At 34.1% G+C, this 23,593-nt stretch overlaps 1 protein-coding gene across 2 annotated transcripts in view; it reads left to right on the forward strand.

The window, feature by feature from the left end:
* The window catches only part of LOC111052865 (segmentation protein cap'n'collar), a 407,420-nt gene that overhangs the window by 355,905 nt on the left and 27,922 nt on the right, over positions 1–23,593 (forward strand). Inside the window, exon 7 of one of the 2 annotated variants that reach the window (XM_039426538.1) lies at positions 21,134–21,440. In XM_039426538.1, the coding sequence (XP_039282472.1) occupies positions 21,134–21,440 (307 nt within the window). Of the gene's footprint in view, positions 1–17,959; positions 18,267–21,133; positions 21,441–23,593 lie in introns of both variants that reach the window. The other variant, XM_039426537.1, reaches the window with a different exon arrangement.

A 23,593-nucleotide genomic window follows, 5' to 3' on the forward strand; every position in this document is an offset into this window, starting at 1 on the left:
TCTACATAAATAAAGTACTCAATCAATCAATCAATCAATCTCTCAATCCATATTGATTAAAACTTTCACAATATTTCAATTAATAAATAAATCCTTAGTTTAAATAATGAAAAATTAACGTTTTGGTAGAGAGTTAGTGGGGAGGATATTTTTAATATTCTTTACGAAGAATGGACATTGATATGTCCAAAGCTCCGCCAATTTATGTAGATGCATAACAATATAATTATTTATAGTTATTATATTACAAATCACTTTTTCATATCATATACAGTTCAATAATTATTTTCTTAGTCTATATTATGTAAATTCATCTTCAATTTTGCTGAATTGTGAGCTATTGTATATAAGTGTATAAGCCAGTATATATTGTGATCTACATAAATAAAGTACTCAATCAATCAATCTCTCTCTCTCTCTTTCTCCCTCACTCTAGTCTCGCTTCTCTCTCAGCATCACCCTTTCTATTCTACCAATCTCTTTTTATCGTTTTTATCACACGTAACGTTTTCTCTCCTCTATTCTTTTCGAACCTCCTTCTCTAATACATTGTTGTACAGTATATCAGCTGTGCCAAGCTACTGCTACTAAAAAGGTACTAGATTACTTCTTGATTTGGCTTCTTCTTGTTGTTCTTCTTCTTCTTCTTCTTCTTCTTCTTCTTCTTCTTCTTCTTCTTCTTCCCTCTTCTTCTTCTTCTTCTTCTTCTTCCCACTTCTTCTTCCTTCTTCTTCTCGCTTCTCCTTCTTCATGCTCTTTCTTCTACTAGATGACTTTTCTCTCACACACACACACTCTCTCTCTCTCTCTTTCTCCCTCTCTTTCCTCACCTAATTCGTCTTTATATCCACGGCTTATCTTGTGTTAGCCTCGTAATGAAGTCGATTGTTGTGAGTATTGATGGCAGCCATTATTAGAGATTGTCCAATACCGCTGAAAAATAGACTACTATATTTCTAGTGAAAGTTGTTGGTTGCGTTCTCGATCCAATCTCCTTGTGGCTTATGAAAGTTTTTTTTCTTCTACTTACCGCCAACTTTAATCAGCTTCTTAAAGTGGTGTAGGCTGTTTCAAGATCGATAATTTGAAATTATCGACTATCGACTATCAATGTGATGTATCGACTATCAATAAAAAAATATCGACTATCAATAATGAAGTATCGACTATTAGTAATTGGAAGTTTATTATGAAAAAAATTACAGGAAAACTGAATAAAATTATTGATTTCTCTGACGATCGATAATGTGAAGTTATTGACTATCAATTATCAATATGAAGTATCGACTATCAATAATAAAATATCGACTATCAATAATGAAGTATCGACTATTAGTAATTGGAAGTTTATTATGAAAAAAATTACAGGAAAACTGAATAAAATTATTGATTCTCTGACATCGAAAACTGGCATCGCCTCACTAAAAATATAAACAGAGTGAGTCATATGTATGGGAACTCTTCAATAAGTTGGAGACTGTTGTAGATATAATACTGTAACTTCCAGGATAAGTTATTAATCGAATACTCCACCTTTTGACGTACAATTCAACTTCAACCCCTCATAAGGTAGAGTATTCGACCAATAACGTATCCTGAAAGCTACAGTATCATATCTACAACAGTCTCCAGCTTATTGAAGAGTTCCCATTCATATACTCTAGGGTTCCCACTCTCTCTGTATACAAAGTTGGCAATGAAGTATGAATAATTTGAAACAACTTTCACGGTTCGATTCATCAAACAAATTTGAATTTTATCTTTATCCTCGAAATTTCCCCGATTTCATAACAATACATCCATTGAAATCTGTCTCATGTCCAACACTATTTTCAGAATTTTTTTTATAGCTTGATCAGTCCCAAATAATGTGTTCTACTTTATTTTTTACAAATCTGGTATTGTCTTGAAATATTTTTTACTTTCCTTGCCTATTACCATAGGTAAGGAAAGTATTGCTTTTCAAAAAAATTTAGGTACCCCAATTTCTGAATGTCTATATGTTTCAAGGTCCCCTGAGTCCAAAAAAGTGGTTTTTGGGTATTGGTCTGTATGTATGTGTGTGTATGAGTGTATGTGCGTCTGTGTACACGATATCTCATCTCCCAATTAACGGAATGACTCGAAATTTGGAACTTAAGGTTCTTACAATATAAGGATCCGACACGAACAATTTCGATCAAATGCGATTCAATATGGCGGCTAAAATGGCGAAAATGTTGTCAAAAACAGGGTTTTCGCGATTTTCTCAAAAACTGCTTGAACGATTTTGATCAAATTCATACCTAAAAAAGTCATTAATAAGCTCTATCTGTAAAAATTTCAGGACCTACATACATGGGGCATCTATGCAAAGTTTGATTCTAGATTTCCAATTATCAGGCTTCAGAAACAATATAATCGAAAATTTTTAAATAAAAAAGATTGAGCATAAAAATCTACAATTAGCCTAATGTTCAGTAACATTTTCACTTAAAATTGAAAATAAGCTCGAAATGCATACCCAGAGGTGCGTTCAGATATACGCGCCGCGAACATGAGGTATTCACTTTTAATCAGCTGATGCAAAGCTTTTTATATCTGTATCTTACCGTTTCTGTAAAAATACAGATATAGTCAGCTGATTAAAAGTGAATTGCTCATGTTCGAGGCGCGAATATCTGTACGCACCTTAATGAGAGAGGCAACTGTTTATTCTATTGAATCATTCACTGGAAGAGATAGCAAAATTGATCTCGTCAGCTGATCAATTTTAAATATAATATTTTCGAAAACTCGACTCTTAAGCCGGAGACACACGAGGCGGTTTTTGCCGAAATTTTCATCACGGCAAGGAAAGTTGTTTGAGTGCGCCACACCAGATTCTTGGAAGAGTGTGGTAGAGAGAAACGTGGAAACTAATAAGGTAATAAGTTAAATAAGGCGTTTGTGTGAGGTGGGATTGGCTAGTTCAGAGCAGCAAACTCAATCTGCAGATTATCAGTGAAGAAGAGAGAGTAAGGGAATGTGTGAGTGAGTGATGTTTTGGTTAGTGAGGTGTCTGAGGTGGTTAGTAGCCGCCCATGAGGTTATGTTGTTCACAGGCGCGGTTTAAAAAGACCGCAGCTCGTTAGCGGCCTGCTGTAATCACACCGCTAACGACTCACTCTCTCTCTCAACACTCTTTCTCTTTCTCGACACTGTTGAAAACTAGGGCCACGGTGACCTCAACTACCAACTTCTATCCTGATAATGGTATGTGATCGAAGTTCCGAAAGTGAAGACCCAATTGGAATTTGTGCTGTTTGCTTGCGAAACCTGATGTGAAAATTGTGGAGTAGAGACTGTAGAGAGATTTTTTTCAAATGTATTTTCGCCACACTGCACAGAAAGCAGCTGTTTTCCAGTCCCTACGTAGATCTGAAAGACATTGTTTGCAGACGACTCTCGTCTGACGTCAGAACAGGTATCTTTCCGGCCTTGGCCGGAAAGAGTACCCTTTCCAGCCGCTAACATGGAACTAAGAAAGGTGATCAAAAAACAGCTGATCAAAAAACTTTTCATTATTTGTGTTCATTATTCAATAATTAAAACATTTATAATAATATTATCTTATGATCATTTGAAAGAATAAACAACTATTCTCATATATATATTGTTTATTTTTGTGTGTGGCGAAAAATAGCGTTCGCACCACGGGCAAAAATGTTTTCCGGCTCTCAATCTTTTCTAGTCCTCGGCCTATACGGCCTCGGATTTCGAGCCGGAAAAAGCTCATTTTCTGCTCTAGGTGCGAAATATACTATTACGGCACATACAGCACGAAACAAACAATATTACAATATGAGAGACCATTGAAACACACCATGAAAATGGAAGTATAAACATTGAGCAGTTGTGTGTAGTAGTGGGGAGTGGGTAGTGAAGTGTAAGTACTTTCCTCAGTAGAAAAGAAAATGTACTTAGAAAGATGTCAATCAATAGCAAACCCAGTAGCCCAGTCAATGAAGGTCCAAAAAAGCAGTTTCGATCCGAAAATTAAATAAAAGCTGAATTTCTCACCATCGATAGAACCCTCCCAGAGGGTCATTCTCCCAAAAGTCCCAAGAAATCCCCTTGGAGCTTTCCGCCCCAGCCCCCTAAAACATGAAAAATGCAGGTAAACACGGGAAATCAATTATATCTCTGTAACCATTGATCGGAAACAGTTCTATTGTATGCCATTTGATTTGCTACATTATGGACTACAATATTGATTATATTAATTTTTCCAATAAAATCAGCAGTTTTCTTGATAAAATAATATATATGTAAAAATTTGGGGGGTTTGTGATTTGATTTTTTTGTTTTCTCCGATTAACTTCGAAACAAGTTGTTTTAAAGGAAAATAAACCAAATAATTAATGTAGCCACTGTCATTGCAAATCCATTAATGTATATTGTTATGTATTTGCGATTCGATTTGACGCCGTGGAAGGGGAAACAGTCGACGCGGAACGGCGCGGCTGACTCTCTTAGCCATAGTAAACAGCAAACTAGAAATCAATTATCTCTGTAACCATTGATCGGGAAAAAATCTATCATATGTCATTCGATTTGTTAAATTAAGGACTACAATATTAGTCGGATTCATTTCCTCAATAAATTGAACAGTTTCCTTGATAAAATAATATATGTAAAATTTAGGGGTTTTTCGATTTGATTTTTTTGTTTTCTCCGATTAACTTCGAAGCAAGTAATTTTAAAGATCAATGTGACGAATAATTATTGTAGCCACATTCATTGCGAATCCATTGATGTATATTGTTATGTATTTGCGATTCGATTTGACGCTGTGGAAGGGGAAACAGTCGACGCGGAACGGCGTGGCTGACTCTCTTCACCATAGTAAACAGTAAAATACAGTAGTAGGCCTACTGCTTTCTAAGTTGCATCTTATTCACACTATGGCGCTCGAAACAATCAATTTTGTCTATTGTTTTGACATGTGATGAAACTAATTTTTCACATTTTAATTCTCTAAATTCTCTAAAATCATTTTGTTGTTATATAAATGTGCTAAATCATGCATTCTATGACAGACAAAGATATTGTTTGCAACCGATAAGATATTCATACTACAGTATTACATAATATAATACATATTTAAAATATGTGTGTATGATCATAATTCTATGCTAAAACTCATCATAAGTTATGAATGTCAAAAACTGAGATAAATCATAGATTACAATAGTGTTAACAGTGGCAATTTCCTGAAGTGCAGTGTTTTCTGTTTTCTACAGTTAATATTCTCAAAGCCAGGTTGATAACATACCTTCAGTTGAGCAAAATATTGATGGCTGAGGCATAAAAATTTATACATTGGGCTTGTTGAGTTGAAACTTTCTATGATTCTCTCTGTAAAGTAGCTTATCTTCCGTTCTTACTAGTTGAATCTACATTATTTAGACAGTCCAATATGAAAATTCAGTAGATTCTAAAGATGAAAGCCATGCAAACATACAAATTAAGGAAGAGTAAGCATGCATAAAAGGTAGGAAAATCATGAAAGTGTTTCACATTTAACCACAAATCTTCTATTATTTTTGTTAACATATCGATTTTTCACCTCCACTCGCATCTTGTCATTCATTACACAAGGTTGGCAGAAGTTTTTCTTTATGTCGATTAATGTTGATTGAAATTGATTTTGATTAGGGCACCAAAATAATAGATCCTGTTCTATTTGAAGCATTCAAATTAAATCTATTGAACATGATTTCTTATGACTTAGCATTCACAGATTTAGTTGGGTGAAGCTATTTGAAAATTGTACCTGATTATCAATTTCATTGTTTTTATACCATTCTAGTTCATTGTGATCATTGAAGGGTTGAAGTGATGAGTTAGTTCAAGTGAATTCTATTACACAATTATATTGTGCTTATAATGGGCTCTTCTTTATTTTCTATCGATGTTTTGCTCCAGTAGAGAAAATTTAAAATGTTGGTTTACATTTTATAAGCTTTATAAATAATATAAATTAACGGTAATATAAATTTGATAAGTCCAGTATTAAATTAATCGATGTTGATTTTCATTGTATCGCTTTGTATCAATGTTACTTGCACTGTTTGCAATTCATCACTATTCTCTCAAGAATTAGTTTTTTATGAATTTCATGATCTGAAAATTGAAATTCAAATGCTATTTGGATGACGTTCACATTCCACTGTTTTTTTTACAATAATTGTTACGTTGAAGAGTGAGGCAATTCAATCCATTTGGAAGTAAAAGGAAATCACAGTGCGATTTGAACAGTGGATAGTAACTTTGAAATTCAGTTGATCAATACATTTCGGCTTGATACTATCATTTGTAATTAATTATAGTTGATCAGAAATAATATGCATTGTATATAATGTTTATATTTCAGTTTGACTAATCTTCTATCACAGTCTCGCTTTCAATCATAAACATGATAATCTAAATACGTTGATTACCTTAAAGATGTAGCTTATCTTACGAGCAATATACAATACAAACAATTTCCATTAAATTACTATTATGATGATCATTGGAATTTCGGCATGTGAATGAGATAAGTCATTTCATGAGCCTCGAAATTCGTACCTAGAAAAAGTTGCATTATTACTAGAAATTTTGTTATTTTTACTATTTATTATAGGTACTGTACATTTATTTTTGTGATTATAGAGATCAACTACTTTATTCTGAATCAGGATAAGGATAAATAGGGAAATTGTGAAATGGGGATAACATCCATAGTTACATAGCATCAATTTGAAAGCTCTGATAATAATGATTTGAACGGAACTGCGATTCTGGCTTGCCTCTTCATGTTCAGTGAGAATAGAAAGCTTCAGAGCAATTCGTTCTCACTATATGTGATAATAATGGTAATATTTGGTAACATTTGTTAATATTTGAGCCGAATGTGCAACAAACTAATCTACTTTAAGCTTGAAAATTTTCAACTTATCAGGAGTACAGTGTTATCATATAGTATCTCAGGTAGGCCCACCCTTTTATTTTTTTTTTTGTTCACGTGATCTGATGATATTCATTCCATTATCAAGTGTTTAAATATAAAGAGTGATGAAACAAGATAAAACACAAGAAAAGCTACGAAAAGAATTTTGAATCTTCATTTTTCACAAAATAAGGATAAGATGAAGGAGTCGGACACATAATATATCATGAAACTTCGTTGAAAAACATCAATATCTGAAACTAGAGTTATCAAATTGTGTTACCTCTGACTCGTATGGAGAAGGCACACTTCAAATAATTAAAATAAATTCTGTGAGCAAACAAGGAAATCCTGATTTTTATCACGAGCATGGTTAAATCAAGAAAATTGTAATATTTTTTTAGAATATTGAAAAATGAAAATCTATATACAGCGCATGTCAAAACAATAGACAAAATTATTTGTTTCGAACGCCATAGTGTGAATGAGATGCAATGTAGACAGCAGTATTATTCTGTTTACTATGGTGAAGGGAGTCAGCCGCGTCGGCTGTTTCCCCTTCCACAGCGTCAACTTGAATCGCAAATACATAACAATATACATCAATGGATTCGCAATGAATGTGGCTACAATAATTATTCGTCACAATGTTTTTTAAAACTACTTGCTTCGAAGTTAATCGGAGAAAACAAAAAAAAAATCGAAAAACCCCTAAATTTTTACATTATATTATTTTATCAAGGAAACTGTTCGATTTATTGAGTAAATGAATCCAACTAATATTGTAGTCCTTAATTTAACGAATCGAATGACATATGATAGATTTTTTTCCGAACGATGGTTACAGAGATAATTGATTTCCAGTTTGCTGTTTACTATGGCTAAGAGAGTCAGCCGCATCGTTCCGCGTCGACTGTTTCCCCTTCCACGGCGTCAAATCGAATCGCAAATACATAACAATATACATCAATGGATTTGCAATGAAAGTGGCTACATCATTTATTTGACTCATTTTTCTTTAAAACTACTTGCTTTGAAGTTAATCGAAGAAAATAAAAAAATCAAATCGCAAGCCCCCTAAATTTTTACATATATATTATTTTATCAAGAAAACTGTTGATTTTATTGAGAAGATGAATATAACTAATATTGTAGTCCATCATGTAACGAATCGAATGGAATATAATAAAACTGTTTCCGATTAATGGGTAGAGAGATAATTGATTTTTCGTGATTACCTGCATTTTTCAACTTTGAGGGTGGCTAGGGGGGAAAGCTCCAAGGGGATTTCTTGGGACTTTTGGGAGAATGACCCTCTGGGAGGGTTCTATCGATGGTAAAAGATTCAGCTTTTATTTAATTTTCGGATCGAAAAAACCTTTATTGACTGGGCTACAGTAAGGCTAGGCACACACCAGTTAGTCAAGACAAGACAAGACATGATCAAACACGTTCAGTCACAATACTTCACATAGTTGCTTATGAAGACATGTCTAATTGCAATGACTAATCAGTGTGAGTTGCGTCATAAGCAACAATATGAAGTATTGTGACTAAACGTGTCTGATCATGTCTTGTCTTGACTAACTGGTGTGCGCCAAGCCTAAATCTTTTCGACTATGTATCCCATGAATCATGGGGTTGGAGGTTTCTACTCGGGGATATAGGACAGTTATCATTATTTGATCTACATATTCTTTAATTGCGGGTATGGAAGATGAAAAGCTGAAATCATTATTGACTTAGGACTAGGCTACACGTAGCGTTTTTTCAGGCGTTTTTAGACGAGTCGGAAGGGCAGGAATCTCTCCGATTGGCTGATTATCAGCTTTCTCAAACGCCAATCCAATCAGCCATTCCTCCTGCCTTCCTGCCAAATGGTCTGAAAACGCTTCGTGTGGCTTGGCCTTTATCTGTACTTGGAAAGCCAAATGAGGCGTTTTTCAGACGAGCCAGCAGGACTGATCATTATTGACTTAGGACTAAGCTATACGTAGCGTTTTTCCAGGCGTTTTTAGACGAGTCGGAACGGCAGGAATCTCTCCGATTGGCTGATTATCAGCTGATTCACAAACGCCAACCCAATCAGCCAATCGGAGATCGTCCTGCCCTGCCGACTCGTCTGTGAAACGCCTCATGTGGCTTGACCCCTACAGCCTACATTATTATAGGCTTACATTATTTCAGTCAATATCATCATACTTCCACTCCAAGGACTGTAGAATTATAGAGAAAAGAATACAGATATCATTATGTCTCTGGTAGATTCTATAGGGATCTTTCGCTCACTTTATCTGCACTGCACCTTGTTTTTGGCACGGCGTTCCGCTAGGATGCAAAAGCAATCATTCGCCTCTTCTTTCTTCCGATCGGTGAGGGGGGCGGGGTGCCAAAGGAAGTTCCGCCCTCTGCACCCCACATTCGGCACAAAATGGCGTGCAAGCTAGCTGATCAGGTTACGCCCCTTCATGTTGTGCCAGTTGAGGTCAAAAGCTCACCATGTGGCCGAAGCTCACTAGAAGTGACAGCAAAATACCAAGCTTGAAAACGGAAAAATTGGCCAGTGAAGACGAGACACTCATTCTAACTTAACGTGAAATCGTGTAATACAATTATAATTATTTGAGCATTACTTTGCCAGGATCTTCATCATGAAAAAGGCTTAATTTCCACATGTCTCAAGTAACTGATACAGAGAGGATGATACTCCCATAATCAAATCAAATCAATTTATTATCACAAATTACAAATCATAGAGTACAGTTATTCATAGATACCCTTACGTTGTGAGAGACTCACATGTAGGCTTAAGCCTGTGTTGTTGATGGCCTGGCGTAATTCGCTGAATTTATAATCTATAAACTATTAAACTAAATTTGAGAAAATAACAGATTAAAGAATTCGTTATAAATAAATTTTGAATTATAAATAAATAATTGGCTGCGGAAACAGCCAGTTATATAATTTTAATGACTAAAAAATTAGTAAAACTGAAAACGATAGATACACAATAGAATAAGTTAAACCATAGAGAAACAATATCATAAGTAGATAGATATCCCATGGTGTAGGGCGTTTATGTCGCAACTTTTACTGTTATCTCAAGCTAATAGTCCACGTAGTTCTTTCCTGTGAAGCTTTATGACGTTGGTAGTCTCTCATATTGTGCCGTTCATACACTCTTACCGGTCAAAACAGTAAAAATCGACAATAATCAACAGTAATCGGCTTGAGATAACAGTAAAAGTTGCGACATAAACGCCCCATTCAATGGGATATCTACTTACGCTATTGTTTCTCTATGGTTATACATACCAGTTAGGGCCGAGCCACATGAGGCGTTTTTCAGACGAGTCGGCAAAGCAAGAAGCTCTCCGATTGGCTGATTATCATCTGATTACCGATCACCAACCCAATCAGCCAATCGGAGAGCTTTCTGCCCTGCCGACTTGTCTGAAAAAAGCCTTGTGTGGCTTGACAATCATTTTACAGACACTTAGTATCATAAATGTTGGGTTCTACTATAAATTGTTGTACTATTTTCAATTCTATAGTAAGCCTAGTTCAAAGTTTAACTATAGTGAGGTCTTCGTTATAATGGCAGTATTTAATTAGCGATGGTATTGCTATCCTTGTCTATCATTCAACAAAGCACATAGCGCTATCTCTTTCCCGCTTTGCTCTGTTACCAGATCGTTTCTAAACAATGTAGAATTAATATTCAATTAAAAAAATATTTCATATTAATTACGAAGATTCATTATGAAATTATTGAAAAATATATTTTCTTGCTTAACAAAATATAATTGATTATTTTGAACGAGAATTAATAGTTAATATTACGTTAATAAACCTGTATCAGCTACCGTCTGTAGAAGGCATTGACAAGACAGAGGATCGGCAACGTTGTTCTCCTATCTTTCTCCACTGTCAATATAACGTGGACCTCACTATAGTAGAGAAATGGCTCATCACATGAACATGAATATTGATGATTTGGAATGAGATAATAATAAAAATTATATTTTCATAATTTATTGTCGATGTATACAAAATGAAAGATCGAATCAAACCACTGTCAATACTAGTAGTTCTGTGAACAGTAGACCTCACGCAGTATTCTCATCCACAAGTACCTGATTGGAACTATAGACCTTGGACTATAGACTGGAAATACAGCAATAGATTGGCTTCTCCACACATCTGTGTAATCACTTGTCAGCTGATTTATGATGAATAATTCTATAGTCTGATTTTTACTCTAATATTGGCGTATGAAGGAGGCTCCTTTTTCCTTTTATATTATCCTTAAATGCAAAATTTCCAAAAACCTTGTATTTTATACGTCGAGTTGTATGTATTTTTGGCTTCAACATCTTCTGAAATAACTTAATTTATTCTAAGTGCGGTGATATAAAGTGCAATATTTGACTATAATTTAGTGTTTTAATCATTCTAAATTCAAAATTTCCAGCTCATATGGCGATATTTGATCAATAAAATAGAAAGTTTTTCATCGAATTTCAAAAATTATTAATTAATTCCCACCAATTTTTAGTGAGGTGCACTTTATAATGACAGTATTCAATTAACTTTGATGTTGCTATCATTCGACAAAGCCGGTGGTACTATCGTTTTCTAGGTCCACAACGATGCCAATTATATTTTTGACAGTGTAGAAATATAATTAATGCAAAGAATCGGCATCGCTATTCTCCTATCTTTATCCACTGTCATTATAACGTGGACCTCACTATATAGTCTGACTTTTACTCTAATATTGGCGTATGAAGGAGGCTCCTTTTTCCTTTTATATTATCCTTGAAATGCAAAATTTCCAAAAACCTTGTATATACGTCGACGCGCAATTAAAACAGGAACACACCTGTCAAATTTCATGAAAATCTATTACCGTGTTTCGCCGTAAATGCGCAACATATAAACATACAAACATTTAAACAAATGCCAAACCGTCGACTTGAATCTTAGACCTCACTTCGCTCGGTCAATAAATATACATGCTCACATGTACGAAACATCTTTGAGAAGAACAAATTAGGTGGTGAAGGAGAAGAGGTACCAAATGAAAAGGGGAAGATTATGATGAAGAAGAAAAGGAGAAGAATGAAAAGAAGTAGATGTAGTAGTAGAACAAGAAGAAGAAGAAGAAGAGAAGAAGAAGAAGAAGAAGAAGAAGAAGAAGAAGAAGAAGAAGAAGAAGAAGAAGAAGAAGAGATAGTTGAGGAAGAACAGGCGATGACAGTGACAGAGAGCCTCTTCAGCCGAGATTCAAACTCGGACAAGGGTCAGAAACTAACTATAAGTACTGTACCAACGAATCTCTCATCCTCACTCTCTCTCTCACTCTCTCTCTCTCTCTCACTCTCTCTCCCCGACCAGTCGCTAAATTCTAATGATGAGCACTTCAACACCTCTGCTGCTCCAGCGATCCTATCCATCTTGTGAGAACATCATCAGGCTGCCGAGAACATTATTAGGATTTGGGAATAAATGGCATTTCTCGCGCCCACTCGCTCGTCTCCGCACAGCATTGGCCGACATCGGATGTGGGCCAACAACACATCAACATACCAACATAGAAAACAATCGAAATTTTGATTTAAAGTCTTAACAAGAAGTCTTTCTACATATATGTGGTACAATAAAACGCCGGTTGAAAAACAGAACAAGGAAGGAAACACAATTATAATTTTATAAAGTGATGGCGATACCAACATTATTGTATGGAGCAGAAACTTGGGTTAGCAAGGAGAAAACATTAAGCAGAGTTCAAGCAGCAGAGATGCGTTTTCTTGGAAGTGTGAAAGGTTGCACAAAGTTCCAAGTTGCACAAACGTGACATTTTTTCCAAAAAACGTGACATTTTTTCCGAAAAACATGACATTTTTTCCGAAAGACAGATTCTGCAATGATGACATTAGAAATGAGTTGGGAATATCATCATTAGCTGCACAACTTGAAATAAACAGATTGAACTGGAAAAACCATGTGTTACGAATGCCAGATACTAGGATACCAAAGGCTGTCATGAAATATAGACCCTATGGTAGAAGGGATATTGGCAGACTTCTGAAAAGATGGTAAAATAAATAGTTATATCCTTTGAAACCGGAACAGGTGTGTACGCCTAATCCTGGAATGAAGAAGAAGAAGAAGAAATCTTAGTGCCGTTTGCACAAAAGCCGGTTAAATTTTAATCGTGATTAATTCCATGAGAACCAATCATAGGTGCCTTCTTTTTCGAGAAAAAACCTTCTCTGATTGGTTCTCATGAAATTAATCTCGATCAAAATTTAACCAGCTTTTGTGCAACCAGGCCTCAAAGTTTGAAGTCTTGTTCAAATTCTTAGATAAAGGATATCTTGTTTTTCATTTTCAAAAGTCAACAGGTCGCAGTATAGACTGGATGGAGACTGCATAGCTCGAAGAAATTCTTGGGAGATTTATTTTGGTTTAATCGTGAGGCTGGGCACACACCAGTTAGTCAAGACAAGACAAGACATGATCAGACACGTTTAGTCACATAGTTGCTCATGAAGCAGCACACACCGATTAGTAGTCATTGCAATTAGACATGTCTTCATAAGCAACTATGTGAAGTATTGTGACTAAACGTGTCTGATCATGTCTTGTCTTGTCTTGACTAACTGGTGTGCGCCTAGGCTGGTCACACACCGATTAGTCAATACAAAACTAGTCACGTTTAGTCACAATACTTCACATAGTTGCTTATTGAGTCATGTCTAATTGTAATGACTAATCAATGTGTGTTGTGTCATAAGCAGCAATATGAAGTATTGTGACTAAACGTGACCAGTCTTTTCTTGACTAATCAATGTGTGACCGTCCTTAGTCTGAACCATTTATTTCATCTGTTGTAAGAAATGAAATTCAATTAATGTTGTTGATTCCTATGATCCTATTGGAGGAGAGTTTGTTTCAAGAGGATATCCAAGGTGAATAAAGTTTTGGTAGTTATAAAAATCTAAACAAAAAAGTATGTTTTTTAGCAAAATAGTATATTAAATCACAAGGACGGGAAGGGCCCTTTTGCAGGCGAGAATGATGATTCTAGTCGAGGCTTTAGCCGAGACTAGAATTTCATTCGAGCACTGCAAAAGACATTCACGTCCAAGTAACTCACACTATTTTCTGTCATAATAATCTAAAGAAGAATTGAGAAACAGAAAACATTACCTGCTTGTGCTGGCATTACTACATGCATTCTTTAAACATAACCTAGTTTACAAGTTTCGAATCAGGAATTTCTTGATTGTAGTTGACAAAACTTCCACCTGGAGCGCTAAAAGGCGGTTTTCGTACCAGTTTTGCTGTTCCAAATTCGGAACTAGGAAACATACTCGACTGTAAAGAAAACATATGGTTTTATTACAGCATAGTTTGCATTTATGTTTATTTGTTCTACAATCAGCTGTTTACCGGCTTGATTTCATGGATGTAAAACAGCTGAAATTGAATGACTATGACAAGAAATAAAAAACAAACACATGAGAACTTGGTTGGAATATACTGTAAATTATAGTTCATGAGTATGCTACTCGAATACTGTTCAAATTACATACCTAAGTAAACATAATGATAAGAAATAGATACTATTGGGCTGTACTTAATGTACATGTTGAATTGTATGAAGTATGAATTTCCAAACTCGATTTCGTAAATGGAATGGTTCATTACGAATATTAAGGTGCGTACAGATTTACGCGCCGCGAACATGAGCAATTCACTTTTAATCAGCTGATGCCAAGCTTTTTATATCTGTATCTTACCGTTTCTGTAAAAAAACAGATATAATCAGCTGATTAAAAGTGAATTGCTCATGTTCGCGGCGCGTATATCTGTATGCACCTTTATAAACAAGACGTTTATATTATAATATGATTTATTTTTGCCATTAAATGAAATGAGAATCATGAAGTGAGCATACCTGAAATTGACTAAATGAATAAGAACTTCCACTCGTTCATTGCAAATATTAGAAACATGACTTTTATATTACAATACTATGAATTTTTGTTATTAAATGAAGTGAATAAATATCTGAACTGAATATTATGAAGCTGTTGTGAAGCTATTACATGGGACCGAGCTTACATTACGAACAAGCTTTGTTTGAGATACTATTCAAGTTATCACCACTTGTGACTTGTGACACATATGACGGATTCTGCGATGTTGAACAATATGAAACATAATTCAGTTATGACAAATCTTTTTTCAGTGTGATGTGCTGATAACTGATGAATAGCAATCAATTATTGATCAAACACAAATTTTGACGTTATTGTCTCACTTTAGATGGATTGATTGTTGGGCCTCATTTTTGTCACATTTTTAGACATGGCTGGTAGATGAGATGTAGATCTACATAAACGAACGCCATCATTGTCATGAATCATTAGTCGACTTCCTTTAATCACCGTGACTCAGTCCGGGAAACTCTTTACAGTTTTCCATCCAGTGTTGAGTTTTCACATACAGTTTTCCATTCAGTATTGAGTTTCCACATACAGTTTTCCACTCTGTATCAAGTTTTCACATACAGTTTTCCATTCAGTTTTGAGTTTTCACATACAGTTTTCCATTCAATATCAAGTTTTCACATACAGTTTTCCACTCAGTGTAGAGTTTTCACATATATACACACACTGTCTATCGCTTTTCCTTCGTGCCCAGTTTATGTCTGAGGAGAAAGGCAATCGAGAAACAACATTTTTTGCGTGAAATGTTTCCGGCTCATTGTTATATTTGTCGTGTACTCAACGAAAGTTTTTTATATTATTTGGCGCAAAACAGTTATCACGAATCGCTTAGTTATGCTTCGTTACTTGGGGTTAGTGATTCAGTTTTTTATCAATCTACAATTGTTGTCTATTATATCGATCGATTATGTATATGTCGTATTATATATTATCAATTTTATCCTGTTTCTTGATTTTTTCCAATTTTGAACAAGTATAATACATCAATGTTGTCTATTATATCGGTAGACAACTTTTATCTTATTCCTTAATTTTTCCAATCTTGAACAAGTATAATACAATTGTTGTCTATTATATCGATAGATTATGTTTATGTCGTATTATATATTATCAATTTTATCCTGTTACTTGATTTTTCCAATTTTGAACAAGTATAATACATCGTTCTTGGATTTTACAGAATTTAGAAAATAGAAGAGTTTTTCATGTGATTGATTTTTCTCCATGAATTGTCTCAGAATGTCTGAGATGTCTTTTGAACAAGATTGTTGGATTTCACAGAATTTAGAAAATAGAAGAGTTTTTATGTGATTCATTCATCTCCATAAACAGTTTTAGAATGTCTGAAATGTCTTTCAGTTCTTCTCAGAGTATCTAAACCCTCATAGGCTTTCAGTTTTGTCAATATAATCTATATTTTGTTCAGATTTTCATTTCATGTCAAATTTGAACTTTTAGTAAAGTGCTAAAGGCATGACACAAGTTGACTAGTTTATTTTTGAAATAGGGACAGTTACAGATTGAATTTCTAGGTACATTAATATACCAACTGATCTAGGATATTCGACTGAGTCACTGTCTATGTTGTAGAACCGTTCCATAATGAATTAAAAACACACATATATTTCATCAAATTCTACAGTTTTATTTGGTAATGTGTCCTGTGTGGTCACGAAACCATGTCCCTGTACCAAATAAAACTTAAGAATTTGATGTTGTTTTTCATTTCGTTCTAGGATATTTCATTTTCTAATTCTGCACCGTGTTTGAGAGAAATAGAATGAAATAATACAGCTATCAAAGGCAAAATTAAAAAAATTCAACTGCTTCTCTATATTTAAAATAGAATAGAATATTTATTTATTTCATTCCCCAATTTTTCAAAGCATTGGTTACAAATGGTGATTTTTGTAACATGATTTATTATAATGTTATATATAATAATAATATTATAACATACAAATATTGTAACTGATATTGGTAACAAATGGTGATACATTAATAAATTGTAAATAATGATTCGTTACAAATGGTGGAGGCTTACTTCCTGTTTACTATTTTTACTTCCCTGTCACTATTTTACCATTTTCACTTCCCTGTTTGTCACTATTCGAAATTTATAATGATTGATATAATATACAGAGTGTTTAATAGGTGCCCATAAGTCAGGGCGTGATTCCTCACATCAAAAGAAGAAAAAAAGTTCGGCAGTTCCCCTGCCGGAACGAAGCCCTACGGGTATTTATTGGCTGTCAATTTTAAGATGTACAATTCAGCGTACGTACTTTATGTAAAATTAACTGAGAAATTGAATAAAACCGTTTCCAGACCTTTAGCTACAGTATTTATTTAATATATGTGACGAAATACGCGAAACTTGGTCCCGAAAAACAAGTTCCTTCAAGGTTTAAAGCAGAATAAGTCAATAATAGACAAACGCAACCTTGAAAAAAGAATCCTTAATTACATACAGAGCTTAACAGATTTTGTCTATTATAGACTTATTTTACATCTTTCTCTTCAAAATTAAATTTTCTACATATTCTGTAAAAAAAAATATTTTGTGTTTGTTGTACATTTAACATAGTAAATCTGCTTCAAACATTAAAGGAACCTGTTTTTCGGGACCAAGTTTCGCGTATTTCGTCACATATCTTGAAAAATACTGTAGCTAAAGGTCTAGAAACGGTTTTATTCAATTTCTCAGTTCAATTTACATAAAGTACGCTGAATTGTACATCTTAATTGACAGCCAATAAATACCCGTAGGGCTTCGTTTCGGCAGGGGAACTGACATTCAGATGAAATCTTTCACTCTGTATAACTTGGTAACCAAGCATTTTCGGACCTATGTTTATTGGAACTTTTTTATTCTTTTGATGAGAGGAATCATGCCCTGACTTATGGGCACCTTTTTCAGAACACTCTGTATAATTGAAATTATTTTGTGTGGTTCATAAATGTTGTGTTTGTTTTGTAGGGGCGGATGCCATATGTGCGAACGATGAGCATGGAGCAACGCTGGCAGGATTTGGCCAGCCTTTTGAGTCTTCCAGACCCCAACCACCCCTATCATCATCACTACCACCCCCACCCCCACGGGGGCCATCCTCACCACCCCTATCCGGGCAGCCCCGGCGGTTACCCGCATGCGGAGGCGGCAAGGACTTCCGCTTCAGCCTCTGGAGGCGGCGGGAATTCTGTGTTACTCTCAAACGCCACTCTGCCGCCCCCGGCTCTAACCTCTGCTGACGTTCTCAACGCCTCCGCGGCGTATCCCACTCTAGGTAACTTACCAAGTACTACTTAACTTACTACTACTCACTTAGGTAACTTTCAATTAACCATTCAATTAAGGCTACATCCTTCAATCACTTTAACGAAATACTTTGGTCCGATTGCTCATAAGTCTGTTATAGGAAAATTCCAGAAACAAATCAAATCAAATTTATTGCCAAATTCATATAAATAATTCACAAAACATGAAAAACAAAATTCAGTTTCATACATTAGAAATTTACTAACAAAAATACAAAAGCTTTTATTGAAACTAAATAATAATACAATATATAATATTGGCGTTGCCAGCAAAACAAAGTTTGTGCGCTAGCAATGAGCATTCAGTAAGCACTCCAATTAGAGAAAAATAGAAAAAAGGTAACTGTAGAAATAAAAAAATTTAGCAAACACTTCAAACAAAAAATTTGCATACACTTTCAAAAAAGAAAAGAAAAAACATTATAGTGGAGCAGTTCATAGTATAAACATAAACGTAAACAAATATTCATTTTGATATAATTATCAAGAATTTGTAATTAGTGAAGGATAACATTATATAAATAATATACATTAAATTTGGTTCAGTTTGAGAGAACACTTCCAATAGTAAAGGGGGAAATAATTAATTTGAATCAGTGCAGGATAACATTATATAAATTGAATTTAGTTTGATAGACAACTTTCAGATAGTAAAGGGGGTAATAATTGAATAAAACATGACAATAAAGAATTGATGAATGTCTAGAATTAAAATATTTTGACTACAACATTTTCGGTCTTGATCCAGTTCTCAATTTTTGTTTCAAGTGCTTTAGATGGTTTTATTTTTTTTTTAAATGTTCTGGAATAATATAAAGCAAGTTGGATTATTAAACAGACCTTCAACATTGATCCAAAATTTCATTAGCAAGTAATATTTCTGGGTGTAGAAAGGTTAATTAATAATATTAATATTCGAGTGACCTGTTCAAAAACTTTTGGCTCTGGGCGGGTTTAAACCGGGGATCTCTAGGTTGCTACACCAGCACTCTATCCACTAGACCATTAATTAATAAAGAACTCAAAACTTTCAATTTTAACGGTTTAATGACACGAGAACCAAACAGAGAAGTGAAATACGTCTTCACTTAATCACAGTTGAAATTTAACAGACTTATGTGCAACCGGGCTTATGTGTACCTTTCTGTGTTGTAGTAAAGGTGTTGAGTATCCATATAATTATGATCTTTTCTAAATTTGATGGACTACTTTAGACACTTTAGACTACTTTAGACACATTACTATAGTTGTATCTTTTCTCCAAGATAAGACTATACTTCATTTGATGTAATTCCCGAATTGGTGTGAAATGTATAGATCTAATATCCCCAACACATATAATTTATAGTGGGGTATATATTTATTCATTGAAGTTATCATTTATTCATTGTTGAAACACCGCTGATTTATGTAGTTACATGACAATACTATATTATCAATATTCTAATGTTCCATTCAATCTTCATTGTAATTAATAAGTTTTCATAATATGTGAAATTTGTTGCATAATTAGCTGTTGTACTGTAATTTATTGTAGATTCGTGTATAGACCGGAATGTATTGTGACTTACTTGAATAAATTGAAAATTTGAATTTGAATATAGGAAACACAATGTATTAAGAGTCGGAAGATACATACATTGGAATGACATCAATTAATTAGAGAATAGTTTTGGAAACTACTCTATTTTCAAGTGTCGAAATGCATTATTTTGAAGTAAACAAATGTTTCAATTCATCATGTATCTATCGAATGGAAAAACTTTTAAGCATCTCAAAAACTAAATCTGATTTAAAACTTATAGGGCCGGTTTCCGAGCTCGGGATTTAGCTAGGTCCTAGACTTTAAACAGCTGGAGACAGAAAATTGACTTTCCAGTAGTCGGAGTTTTTATTTTTCCATTTCTATAATTGGAAACGTTTTTCCTTAACGGAATTAGACATTCTAAATAATTCAAAATAGTTGGAACTTTACACTATTTTCTCTTCATTTTATTTTTTGTTCAATTTTCCAGTTTTTCGAAATTTAATTCAAATGTGACTATGACAATGACTGCGACTACGCCCCGTTTCGGAAAGCCAATTTCTGACTCCAGCTGTTTAAAGTCTAGGACCTAGCTAAATCCCGAGCTCGGAAACCGGCCCTATAAGTTTTAAATCAGATTTAGTTTTTGAGATGCTTAAAAGTTTTTCCATTCGATAGATAACATGATGAATTGAAACATTTGTTTACTTCAAAATAATGGTTTTGACATGAATTATAAGTAATTTTTATTTACTGGATTGTTCATTTCAAAAACTCCAGTAGCCTTATAAATTATATTAAAAAATCACTTGTATTTCTAAATTCATTATCATGTAGACGGTGTAATCACTTACACCTCTTACATAATTCAAATTCAAATTCAAATTCAAATTCTTTATTGCATGATCAAGAAACATTACAATAATACAAAATCATTCACATGAGGAGAGAGTAGAAATTTCTTATTATCTAGACGACAATAAAGGTATTAAATTAATAAGTCATTACAAAGGAATATTTGCCATTCTACAAGATACAACAATGCAAATGAAAAAAAATTAATATTTCATGCGACTCATCCAAGAAGGCCAAAGCCTGTGTTTGGATGGGAGTCTGTACTATATAAATAAATGAAATTAATGAAATATGAAAAGAAAGAGTTTGATCAAGAGATAATAGTTTATTGGAACTTTTTTATTCTTTTGATGAGAGGAATCATGCCCTGACTTATGGGCACCTTTTTCAGAACACTCTGTATAAATTGAATTATTTTGTGTGTTTTTCTAAACGAACGTTGTGTTTGTTCTGTAGGGGCGGATGCCATATGTGCGAACGATGAGCATGGAGCAACGCTGGCAGGACTTGGCCAGCCTTTTGAGTCTTCCAGACCCCAACCACCCCTATCATCATCACTACCACCCCCACCCCCACGGGGGCCATCCTCATCACCCTTATCCGGGCAGCCCCGGCGGTTACCCGCATGCGGAGGCGGCAAGAACTTCCGCTTCAGCCTCTGGAGGCGGCGGGAATTCTGTGTTACTCTCAAACGCCACTCTGCCGCCCCCGGCTCTAACCTCTGCTGACGTTCTCAACGCCTCCGCGGCGTATCCCTCTCTAGGTAACTTACCAAGTACTAGGCTACTTAACTTACTACTAACTTACTAACTACTACTCACTTTCAATTAACTTTCAATTAACCATTCAATCAAGGCTACATCCTTCAATCACTTTAATGAAATACTTTGGTCCGATTGCTCATAAGTCTGTTATAGGAAAATTCCAGAAACAAATCAAATCAAATTTATTGCCAAATTCATATAAATAATTCACAAGTCATGGAAAACAAAATTCAGTTTCATACATTAGAAATTTACTAACAAAAATACAAAAGCTTTTATTGAAACTAAATAATAATAAAATATATAATATTGGCGTTGCCAGCAAAACAAAGTTTGTGCGCTAGCAACGAGCATTCAGTAAGCACTCCAATTTGAGAAAAATAGAAAAAAGGTAACTGTAGAAATAAAAAAATTTAGCAAACACTTCAAACAAAAAATTTGCATACACTTTCAAAAAAGAAAAGAAAAAACATTATAGTGGAGCAGTTCATAGTATAAACATAAACGTAAACAAATATTCATTTTGATATAATTATCAAGAATTTGTAATTAGTGCAGGATAACATTATATAAATAATATACATTAAATTTGGTTCAGTTTGAGAGAACACTTCCAATAGTAAAGGGGGAATAATTAATTTGAATCAGTGCAGGATAACATTATATAAATTGAATTTAGTTTGATAGACAACTTTCAGATAGTAAAGGGGGTAATAATTGAATAAAACATGACAATAAAGAATTGATGAATGTCTAGAATTAAAATATTTTGACTACAACATTTTCGGTCTTGATCCAGTTCTCAATTTTTGTTTCAAGTGCTTTAGATGGTTTTATTTTTTTTTTAAATATTCTGGAATAATATAAAGCAAGTTGGATTATTAAACAGACCTTCAACATTGATCCAAAATTTCATTAGCAAGTAATATTTCTGGGTGTAGAAAGGTTAATTAATAATATTAATATTCGAGTGACCTGTTCAAAAACTTTTGGCTCTGGGCGGGTTTAAACCGGGAATCTCTAGGTTGCTACACCAGCACTCTATCCACTAGACCATTAATTAATAAAGAACTCAAAACTTTCAATTTTAACGGTTTAATGACACGAGAACCAAACAGAGAAGTGAAATACGTCTTCACTTAATCACAGTTGAAATTTAACAGACTTATGTGCAACCGGGCTCATGTGTACCTTTCTGTGTTGTAGTAAAGGTGAGGTGTTGAGTATCCATGTATGATTTTTTTCTAAATTTGATGGACTACTTTAGACACTTTAGACCACTTTAGACACATTACTATAGTTGTATCTTTTCTCCAAGATAAGACTATACTTCATTTGATGTAATTCCCGAATTGGTGTGGGTGTGAAATGTATAGATCTAATATCCCCAACACATATAATTTATAGTGGGGTATATATTTATTCATTGAAGTTATCATTTATTCATTGTTGAAACACCGCTGATTTATGTAGTTACATGACAATACTATATTATCAATATTCTAATGTTCCATTCAATCTTCATTGTAATTAATAAGTTTTCATAATATGTGAAATTTGTTGCATAATTAGCTGTAATTTATTGTAGATTTGTGTATAGACCGCAATGTATTGTGACTTACTTGAATAAATTTGAAAATTTGAATTTGAATATAGGAAACACAATGTATTAAGAGTCGGAAGATACATACATTGGAATGACATCAATTAATTAGAGAATAGTTTTGGAAACTACTCTATTTTCAAGTGTCGAAATGCATTATTTTGAAGTAAACAAATGTTCCAATTCATCATTCTATCTATCGAATGGAAAAACTTTTAAGCATCTCAAAAAACTAAATCTGATTTAAAACTTATAGGGCCGGTTTCCGAGCTCGGGATTTAGCTAGGTCCTAGACTTTAAACAGCTGGAGTCAGAAAATTGGCTTTCCGAAACGGGGCGTAGTCGCAGTCATTGTCATAGTCACATTTGAATTAAATTTCGAAAAACTGGAAAATTGAACAAAAAATAAAATGAAGAGAAAATAGTGTAAAGTTCCAACTATTTTGAATTATTTAGGAATGTCTAATTCCGTTAAGGAAAAACGTTTCCAATTATAGAAATGGAAAAATAAAAACTCCGACTACTGGAAAGTCAATTTTCTGTCTCCAG

The sequence above is a fragment of the Nilaparvata lugens genome, chromosome 4 (genome assembly GCF_014356525.2).
Source record: "Nilaparvata lugens isolate BPH chromosome 4, ASM1435652v1, whole genome shotgun sequence".
Taxonomy (NCBI): domain Eukaryota; kingdom Metazoa; phylum Arthropoda; class Insecta; order Hemiptera; family Delphacidae; genus Nilaparvata; species Nilaparvata lugens.